This window comes from Pinus tabuliformis, chromosome Q (assembly GCF_031772625.1).
Source record: "Pinus tabuliformis cultivar Carrire ecotype Pingquan chromosome Q, CPIR1, whole genome shotgun sequence".
NCBI classification, from domain to species: Eukaryota; Viridiplantae; Streptophyta; class Pinopsida; order Pinales; family Pinaceae; genus Pinus; species Pinus tabuliformis.
The window spans coordinates 1326427778-1326438941 of NC_142296.1; the positions used below are offsets into that span (position 1 = coordinate 1326427778).

General features: G+C 35.5%; 2 protein-coding genes across 2 annotated transcripts; both read right to left on the reverse strand.

Annotated features, from left to right (window-relative positions):
• Positions 1–1107: 1107 nt before the first annotated feature.
• Positions 1108–3034, reverse strand: LOC149224732 (1-aminocyclopropane-1-carboxylate oxidase-like). Its single transcript, XM_089383601.1, has 4 exons — positions 2859–3034; positions 2500–2741; positions 1969–2314; positions 1108–1869 (listed from the first exon to the last, which is right to left on the reverse strand). Exons 1-4 carry the CDS (start codon positions 2961–2963, stop codon positions 1561–1563), a joined length of 1002 nt encoding a protein of 333 aa, XP_089239727.1. The 5' UTR covers positions 2964–3034; the 3' UTR covers positions 1108–1560.
• A 2393-nt stretch (positions 3035–5427) lies between these two features.
• LOC149224733 (1-aminocyclopropane-1-carboxylate oxidase-like) lies at positions 5428–6187 on the reverse strand. The gene is made up of 4 exons (XM_089388270.1): positions 6143–6187; positions 5891–6025; positions 5692–5742; positions 5428–5589 (listed from the first exon to the last, which is right to left on the reverse strand). The coding sequence occupies exons 1-4, from the start codon at positions 6185–6187 to the stop codon at positions 5428–5430; spliced, it is 393 nt and encodes a 130-aa protein (XP_089244396.1).
• Positions 6188–11164: the final 4977 nt, after the last annotated feature.

Sequence of the window (11164 nt, forward strand, 5' to 3'; positions counted from 1 at the left end):
TAAATACAAACAGGATATGCCAGACAATCATATCTTGGAAGACATCAATTTCCAGACATACCTGCTCAATCAAATATTTATCCTATCGTCACTGTACACCTGTTCTTTGTTTCCCTGTAGGTCTATTTGATGGAGCGACACAATAGGGAATATGTGGATGCAACGCTTGGCTCAGAATAAATGAAAGGCCACATTACAAACTCTCCTGTAATGGCGGCCCAGGTACCAACACTAGGGTTGAAATATTAGCATTATGGGGATTACTTTGGTTTGCAAAAGAAAATAAGGTAAATAATCTACATGTCTATGGAGATTCGAGATCCCTCATTGAGGGAATAAAAGGACACACCACAATTGACCCCCCTCTCTTATCTGGATGGATCAACCACATCAAACATCTCATGGGGACTCTCCCAGGTATTTCTGCTTGCCACATATACCGTGAATCTAACATGGTGGCAGACACACTCTCTAAAGAGGGTCTCAGTGGTGTATTTGGGGTTATGAGGTACAGGTTCATAGATGACAATATCACTCTTTGGGAGGGTTTGCTCCATCTTCCATAGCTTATGATTGCATCATCGTTTTATAAATTTTGTTTCTTTACATTGTAGCTTTTCAGAATATCTGATATGAAGCATTGCATTATGTAGCTTATGACAGAAAAAAAATGGGATGTTTTTGTTCCAAAAATGAATTTTTGGTATGATTTTGATGAAATTTGCCAGAAATTTTATAAAAATTAAGATTATAATAGCTAAATTTCAGAATTTTGAGTGACTTAGAAATTTTTGATTATAATAAATTCATTTTCACTATTAAAAAAAAATCATTCAAACACTTTTGCCATCAATTTTTTATTTATTTTTTTAAATTACAAGAATCTGGTCCGAACAAAATGTTCCTCACTTAAAGTGAAGCACTTCCAAAGAAGTAAAGTGTTCAATTTAACGCGGAATAAAGAGGTTGGAGAAAGAAACAGTAAAGCACTTCTAAATAACCAAAGTGTTCAATTTAACGTGGAATCAAAAGGTTGGAGAAGTTAAAATAGAATATGTAATCCAACTTTAATGCTTAGAAATGGATGCACGTTTACATCTCAATATAGTATTCAAATTAAGTCTGCGTAACGGTTTACACAATTTAAAAGAGGATATGTCATCGAAGTACCTTCGATATGAATATAGCCTGCACGAATAAAGTTTAACGCGTTTACTGGGGAGTGGAGTTTCCAAGACACTGATAACCACTTGGAAAACATCCAACCTGCTGTATCCTATCCTAATTCTATTCCATGCATAGATCCTAAATATTGCGATGGAGCTCGATAAGAAAATACACAGGGAAGAGCTCTATTTCCTATATAGATTAATCTAATTCTAATTCTTTATTGAACATAAGTTTATAACCAGAACCAGTTGAAAGTGCAGAAAATACACAGGGAATAGCTCTATTTCCTATATAGATTAATCTAATTCTAATTCTTTATTGAACATAAGTTTATAACCAGAACCAGTTGAAAGTGCAGCATTGCTGGGAGCTAGTATCTCCTCAAGAAGATTACTTCAGGGAACAGAGTGCTCTCATAGCCTCGAATCGCGGCTCTCTCTCGAGAAACTTCTGCTCACCATAGACTTTCATATAATCTTTTGAGACGAACTTTGGATAACTATAGCCACTTTGGGCATTCATATTATTAATGTCATTTTCATTGCCATTCTGTTCTGTCGCCTTCATGATCAGCTGTGGAGCTGGAAACACCTCCGCATTGGTCGATGGGTTATAAAACGCTGCGACGGACATTCGATTGGCGTCCTTTTTAGAAAGCACGCGATGCCGCATGCTCTTGCATTTCCCATTGGTCATCACCTGAATTGTATTCACGCGCAAACCCCATCATTAGTAATTAGATAAGTCATATATACACCGAAAAAACATTTGATATTTGAATATATACAATTTATATACCTCCAGCTGATCGCCAATGTCGATAACGATTGCGTGTCGAATGGGTTCGACGTCGAACCAACTGCCGTCCTTCAGAACTTGAAGGCCACCCACTTCATCATCTTGCAGTAGCAGAATGACTCCGCCAGCGTCCAAGTGGGGGCGCAGCCCATCGACGAGTTCTGGCCTTGGGCATGGCGGGTAGTGAGCCATTTTTATGCCAAAGAAAGGGGCTTTGCCGTCGCCATTGCCCCCTGCTATGGCTTCTTTCAGATACCCTTTCTCCAGTCCCAGATTTTCGCAGATTATATCTAATATTCTTTCCGCGAGTATCTTTACTTCCTCACTAAATTCTTTCATCGTCTCTCTGCAATATCCAACACATCGCTGATGAGCACTATTCCTTCAAAACATTTTTACAATTTTCGAATATGTTCTACATTCATGAATAATAAAATAAACCCACAACTATCCATTATCACTGCTAGAAATAATAACCAGTGCGTCAGCAAATTCATTTATCTAAATCATCAAAATACAAAAATATTATACTTGAGATTGGTAGGCAGAGGAGGTGAGACTGTGTCATAAGTTTCATCCTGGAGGAAGAAGCCCGTTTCCCAGTCGGCATCTATTTTCGTAGTACCGAAATTCTTGCCTTGGGAGACAGCACTTTCAAGCATCCCTACAATCTCAGACTTCTGAAATTCTGCGTCCATGGAATTTTTGTAATGTTCCTTGAACAGCTCCTTCACTTGGTCGAGAAGAGCGTGAGGTATTCCGTGGTTCAGAAGCTGCATAATAACACATGACATACAATAAGAAGTGATAATATAGCAGAAAAATAAAGTTACAAACGATTGTACTTGAGTTAATGAAAATTATAGAATGGGAATTAATGGGGGAATCACCTGAAAGAAGCCCCATTCTTGGCAAGCATTTTGTATCTTGGCCATTGTCACTTCCCTCTCTTCTCCATTCAACATCTTCTTCATGTCAATCACGGGGACTGCCATCTTTGATAAATCACAAACAGAAAAGCAGAAAAACAGCGTATTGGCGAGCTGTGTATACTTCCAACAGCGGACTCTGAGGAATCGAAGAGCCAGGGCACCCTATATATAGGAGTTATTCGTTGTAGAAGCGTGAAGCTCATTGGCACTTTATCGGACAGTTGGTATTTTTGACGGAAGTGGACAATAGGGTGCCGTGTGTTGATCGGTATTTGGCGGAGAGTCAATCGTGCGAGCTGCATCGGATTCTCCTTCGATCACGTAAGGAACTGAGTGCATAGTTAATTATGATGCGAGTATCTGACTGCACTAGCTCTGCCGCCCACAGTTTTTAGTCGTAGTCTTTGATCCTTTTTATGGCATATTTTCAGGTCAGAGATATTCAAAATTCTTTAAGGGATTTTTTTTGAATTTTATTTTTTTAACCGGTGTGAAAATTTTATTAAATTAGGAGTGGGGATAGTTATTTTTAGCTACTAACTCCGAAAGCAGGCTGATTCATCATAAGGAAAACCATGCAATTTGGAATAACGGGGTCTTAGGCCCCCTGTTTCCTTATATCCTAGGAAGACAAACTTTTAAGAATTCTTTAGAATTGTAAGCTTAAGTTGTTAATTCTATATAGTTGAAATGTTTTAATTTGCTTTTTTAATTTATACATTTGAATATACATTAAAAATTTATAAGATAAAAATATAATATATCAGTTTTTTTAGATGGAGAATTAGCAATCTCTCACATACTAGATATTAGATGGCGAATTGGCAGGACAGTGATATCATAAACTCATAGCTCAGCCTAGGGCCTGAAATTAGAGCAGGGAATCTTAAGAATTCCATATTCTATCAAGACGCCTATACTTTCAGTTATACTATGACAGATAAACCAAAGACTTGAACATGAGTGAATGGGATCGCAAACTAAGATGTCAACCACTCAAACTAAAATCCATTAACTAAAATATACCACCCTTTTATACCTAAAAACTAAAAATGCAATCTCATGTAACACTCAATTCAAGAAAATTAAAAGAAAAATTAAGGCAGCAGCAAGTGAATAAAGCCTACACCAAGAAAGTTCAACAAAGAATGAAACAATTTAGAGGATATTAAATTTGGAAGAGAAAAATAAAATACAAAATCGTGAAAGTCTTGAGTCATTGTAAACCTAGGTGAGACATAGACCAACATACATATTTGAATGATAATTGATTCAAGTCAAGGGATGTTTGAGTTATGTTGAGTCATACGATCCTAATTAAGGAGAGTGTTAAATTAAAGAGTGAGTTAACTGAGTCTCTAATTTTAACCAACTTTAACATGCTAGAGTAATTAAAATTCCTAACCAAATATGCCACCCATTTATAAGTAAAAACTAAAAATGTAATCTGATATAACACTCAATTCCTTCCCGATTGTAATTCAGTCAGCTGTTTCGTCCGTTCCATGTTCTCTGTGATATCTTATTTTGAAATCGTTCTCTTCCGTTCCCCATTTTGACCCAATTGTAACTTCGTCTACTTTTCCGTTATCTATTTTCTCTCTAAGATGCAACTTTCTCTTCGAATTCCACACTCCCTTGGAATTCTACTGTCTCGACCTAAAATTATCTGTCGTTTCCTTATTTTCGTCTGTGTCGGTTCCATTTTCTCGACCTAAATATAATTTTCTTTGTGAAGTCCGTTCTCTAATTTCCACTAAAATACAATTCTGTGTGGGACGTCCATTTTGTCGACCTAGTGTAACTTCTCTCTGTGGGAAGTCCATTTTGTCGACCTAATATGACTTCTATCTCTCTGGGAAGTCCATTTTCTCAACCTAATATAACTTTTGTTGTTAAGTTAATTACGTTACTCGGGTGTTGCATATCCATCCAAATACAACTTCCTCTCATGTGTCTTATCGTATACGGTTTCGTAGGCTCAGTCAAAGTTTTTCTGCATCATCGTGGGTTATATAGAATTTTGAATTCATTTCAAATTTATTATATCATTCTGAAGTAAAGTATATATGTTTTTTAATTAGGGTGAATTGTTAATTTGGTGGAGTAATTTGAATTATAGTTTTAGTAGTTATTACTTAACAACCGCAAAGTCAAATATACCAATAATTCAAATATACCAATAATTTTAGGACTTAACAACAATAGCCTCAATATAATATAATAGGTGAGTAAGCTTAATTTAACAATTAAAAATCATTTAGTTGTTTAATGAAAAATAAAAAATGCTCAGTCGAAACTAGCGTGTATTGAATGTACAATTTCCGCTATATGATATTGAAAGAGAGGTAACATCCGTTGTCTTTACTGTACTCGTGGATGAGAAAGGTACTATCTGTGACTTTATCTCAAAGTATTATCTCAAAGTATCACTCCAATACTATTAAAAAGTCAAGCACTTCATATTCAAATATTCGATAACAATTGCGTGTCGATGGGTTGGACGTCGAAGACCAAGTGCCGTCCTTCAGAACTTGAAGGACTTGCCATTACCCCCTGCTAGGGCTTCTTTCACATACCCTTTCTCCAGTCCCAAATTTTCGCGTATTATATCTAATGGTTTTTCGGCCAATCTCTTCACCTCCTCACGAAATTCCTTCATCGTCTCTCTGCCATATCCAGCATATCTCTAATTAACATTTTTCTATCAAAACTTCCACTATAATTTTCGATTATTTTCCACATTTATGAACACATATTCAATAAATTTGTTGACATAAAATAAACTCACAACTATCCATAGCACTATATTAATAATAGCCAATGCAACAGCAAATTCATCCTTCAAAATCATCAATATACGTCGAGTTCAATATTATTATACTTGAGATTGGTAGGCAGAGATGGTGACCCTGTGTCATAAGTTTCATCTTGGAGGATGAATCGAATTTCCCAGTTGACGTATATTTTCGTAGTACTGAAATTCTTGCCTTGAGAGACAACACTTTCAAGCATTCTACAACTTCAGACTTCTGAAACTCTGCGTCCATGGAATTCTTGTAATGTTTTTTGAACAATTCCTTCACTTGGTCGAGCAGAACGTGAGGTATACCGTGGTTCGGAAGCTGCATAATTAACACATGACATACAGTAAGCAGTGACAATCTAGCAGAACAATAAAGTTATAAACGAGTGTGCATGAATTAATGAGAATTTTAGGATGGCAATTAATGGGGAATTACCTGAAATAAGTCCCATTCTTGGCAGACATTTTCTATCTTGGCCATAGTCAGTTCCCTCTATTCTCCATTCAGCGGCTTCTTCATGTCAATCGCGGAGACAGCCATCTTTGAAAAATCGAAAACAGAAAAGCACAAAGGCAGCGTGTTGAGCGAGCTGTATATACTCCCAACAGCGGATTCAGACCAACAAGCCGTGTTTACGTCTTGAAGATATCATGTCTCCCCATACTATGGTCAGGGACCTAAGGCTATGGTTTCCATACAACAGCCATGGTTAACACGTTGACATTCATTTGCAATGAACAAAACATCTTAAATGATTTCCATATCTATCTCCTCAGTTAAATACCCTCTAATGGTGGTGCATGTCATAATTTGTAGATCTTATCCATAGTGATTGAGCTTGAGAACGTTCAATTAGGCTTTAATTCCTTTGTTAATCTCCTATAGATCATGTTTTTGCATATTATTCATGGTGTTTGATGTTGAGAAGGTTGAATTAGGCATTATGGCTTTTGTTGGTTTCTCATCATGTTTTTCAACATCAAAACCCATTTTTGTTGCACAAAACCTACTAATATCCCTTCCCTCTACTCTATAACCTACAAAAATCCCCCGTAAGAACTCGTATGTTGCTTCAAAACTAATTCGTGGTTCTTGAGCCCAAAATAATTCAACAATAACCTAAGAAACTTATTTTCTTTCGTTGAACATAGTCACTGTCTTGAAACTCATGGTTGGTGTGTAAAATGACGTCATAGCATTTATACCAAATTTTAATACCGAAGACACTCTAGAGATTGCCTGTGCTACGGTGGTTTGCAGGTGTTGTTCCTAGAAATTAAATTCAATATGTTATGTTTAAGGCCTAAGAACCAAGTTTTTTCATCCCTAACAATTTCTCTAAGTTGAAAATCTTCATTTAGGAATTAATCTCTGGTTTTCTGGTTTCCTTTTACTAACCGTGTCTAATTTTTTAGATCCATTTCTTACCCAAAACCTACTCATGGCACTCATATCTCACATGGATGGTAAAGAAATCCAACCGTGTCCTCAAATCAATTCTTGCTATGGGATTGTGACACGTTCCGTTTCCGGGCATGTTTTGTGGATTAGTCATGGTGCTTGTATCCCTTTAATAGGCCAAAGATAGGTATGGATGAAGACACCTCCTATCTAGCCATCGTTGCTTATGGCTTAGCACCAATTCCTTGATATGGTAAGGGGATCATTCTTTTTTATGCTCAATACTCATTGATGACAAATTAAATGGTATAATCTCTAATTAGTTTTCAAACATTTTATCATCCTAACAATGATTAGGTATTATTATCAAATATTAATTATTGGAGGGTGGAAAATTAAAGAAGTTGGCCATTAAATGAAAATGGTTGGAATTGCATTTTCATTTGTAAATTGTTTATTTGTTATTTATTATGTGGTTGTGTTATTAGTAAATTTATGTGTATAGTTTCTTAAAATATAGTTGTAGGTTATGTTAATGTATATTGAAAAATAGATTTTGCATCTGATTCACTATTTGAGTAAAATGTTTTGGAAAAGAGGAGTGTATGAATATATATTAAATTCAATTAAAAAAAGATTTAGGTCAAATTAGAATTATGGTAAACATCAAAAATTGAAAATAAAGGAACTTTAAGCAAGTCTATGTAATTGGAAAATAGATGAAAAGATGCAATAAATTAAAAATTATGCTGTCTAATGTGAAATATAATGTTTAGTAAATTCTTGATGAAGAGTTATATAAACAATTTTACAAAATTCATGCTCCAAAGATAAAGTGTATACATGAATCATTTGTTTTCAAAATGGAAAAATAAAATACAATAATACAAAAAATTAACTATACTATTAAAAATTGTGAATTCCTTCATTTCAATTGTTTTGAAAAGATCTAGATATGACCATGATGACTGTGTTAATAGAACTAGCATGGTTGCATCAAGGAAGGTTCCATCAACACATTTGGCTCCTCCTTATGTTGGCGTGACAAGAAGTATCCAATGTCTATGTGTTAGCATGTTTGTTGCCTTGAATATTTAAAGCACTAATTTACGGAGATGGATGGGTGGAGGTTCAAGCATATTGTGCAAGGAGGCGAGGACATTTCCTCGAACTCCTATATTTTCTTCTTATTGTTGGAATTTTGCATTGAAGGGTGTATTTTGTGGCTCATATTTCTTTTGGTATGCATTGAGCTTCACATTGTTTTGGGGAGTTTCATTTTGATTTCCTGGTTGTTCTTAGGGTATAAATTTGGTTCGCCTATTCTATGCATTCTTGTGACTCAGCCTTTGGCATTGCAATTTCGTGTTCGATGGTGTCTTTTGTGGCTCATACCTCTTCTGGTATGTATCGAGATACACTTTATTTTGGCGAGTTTTAGTTTCTGAGTCATGAATTTACACATTCCTTTGTTGTTCTTAGGGCATAAATTTCATTCACCCATTCTCTGCCTCCCTTTGTCTAGGTCTTTGGGGAAAATTTATTAGTTTCTTTGTTTAAGTGAGCCTTTGGAGATAAATTCTGAGTTGTTGTGGGTAATTGAGGTAATTTGGGCAAGGTGTTATTGGTCTCCAAAATTGTTAGTGCTAGTTTTTTTAGCTTATGTTTTTCTTTTTCTAAATCAATTGCAGTTGGTTCAAGGTGTCCAAATTTAGTTGTTTAATGGGACGTTTCAGGGATCTAGGTTTCCTTAGAATTTCTTAAAGTCATTTCTAAGTTTTAAAAAGTTTCCAATACCTTTTCTTCATTATGTCATGAAACTGCATTGTGACAAACTTGATAATCTTTTGGGTTTTGGTCAAGTGGTGTGGTCATTGGGTGATGACTTAATTGTATTCCGATTGGGCATTTAGGGTCTTCCATATATTTCTTGCTCATGTTTTATAATTAGAGGTTACAATCGTCATTGTACTCATTGTTTATTTGCAGTGGTGTTCATGCCTCCCAGGCAGAGAATGAGTAGTCGAAGAGGTGGTGGAGGTAAAATTGGTCACAAAAGGGTTTGACCTTTTCCCTATAATTCAGTTTTTACCGTGATTGATAATTTTCCTCTAGAGGTGAGGAACGAGATCCTTGTGCATGAAAATAAGGAGGAAGGGGATAATACTTACTACTCTTACTTTGAATTGTTGAGGGAGGGTGCAAAATGATTTTCAGCTCAAGGTAGATGAAGGAAAAGGAGGTCTCATTTCATGAGCTCTTTGGTGTTAAATAAATAGATGATGACTCTACTATGTCTCATATTCAAGGAAAGACAAGTGGAAAATTATAATGTTTCTCTTCATTAGAGAAAATTAAATGCATGCCTCCCAACAACAAGTTTTGTTTAGACAATGTCAACTCTCGTTTGGCATGGGTAGGAAGTTTCGTTGTGAGCAATTCAGACTTGGGTGATCTCATTGATCCTCTAACTGATAATGTTTATATGCCTCCTCTGGTTTCTTCAGATCATGAATAGAATGGTGCGCTCGATTAATTTTGTCATCCATTTTTGCACATGTTTCTCTGGTTTGGTTTATTCTTAGCAGCCTCCTAGGGATACTTGGTTGTTGTCTTCTCTTCTAGGTTCTATGGGTCATGGGGTTTTAATGGTTTTCGTTATGCTGGTGCTTTTGGATTTATTTTTAGATGCAATGGCTTTAATTTATTTTGAAGTGTTTTGCAATTTGTATGGAGGAGCATTTTCGAACATCGTTTAATTGTATTTGGCCTCAATTCGGTGGGCATAGATATAAATATGGTGCCATAACATTGTCTTTGGAATGCATATTTACAATGTTTATTTCTTTGGAGTAAGTTAAATTGTATCTTTTCCTCTTGGTTTTACAAGTGTAATGAATGAAGCATTATTATGGCATGATGCCTCTGTTTTTATCTTGGTGCTGCATATTGTTAGTTTTCTTTGCAGATGCGAGTACAATGTGAAGTTAATACTTTTTTCTATATAGTTATCTACCTTTTTCATTCTCAACAGCTTATGTATTCTCTGATATGCAAATATGGGATGGTTTTAGTTTGCTTCGACTTCTGGATTTTTTGGTTTAGTGTCTTATGGTTATTGTAATAGTCTTCTGTGTAATCTGAGCTCTTCTATATATTTGATAAGGGGGATAGGATGGATATGAGCATGGAAATGATTATCTATTTGATAAGGGGGATAGTATGGATATCAACATGGAAGTGATCATCATGTAATACTCAGTATTTTTTTTAATATGAAATACAAAGTACTTATATTTACAAAAGAAAATATCTAGATATGAGTGGTTGGATAAAAAGTACCTTGTGACCATCCTTTTTAGTATTTATTGCACTTAGAAAATGATGTGATTATATTGATAACATATTAACTTAATACTTTTCAATTATTTTATTAATTAAAAAAAAATAAAGTATAATATTAACATAAATTACCAATTTGAAATCATGAATAATATGAAATTAAGAATTATCTTCCAAAAAAAATGTTAATACTAATGGAATCATATATCATAATTATAGGAACATTAATGACTTTCAATTGTTGGCACTTCAAACAGTTGGAAAGCAGCACCAGCACCAACACCAGCACCAGCACCAACACCAACACCAGCAACCGCAGCAGCAGCAGAAAGGAGCCAACTCTTTTCAAAAGAGATCATTCAGAGGTACGACTGATAATTATGTTAAGAGATGTTTTTATTGTGGGAAACCTGGTCATCAAATTAAAGAATGTTATAAGCGGCAGGCGGATGAAAGAAGAAGCAAACAGAGGAAACATCAGGGGTGTTTTGTTGGAGAAGAGGAGGACCACAACCATGATCTTCGACAATTCACAGTCGATTGTGCTCTTTCAGCATCAGAGGGAGATGAGGACGACATATGGTATGTCGACTCCGGCGCATCCTCACATATGACCCGTAAGAAGGACTGTTTTGAATTCCTTGAAGAATCTGCATGTGGATCAAAAATTTATCTAGGAGATGACAGTGGGTATGAGATCAAAGGATATGGAGA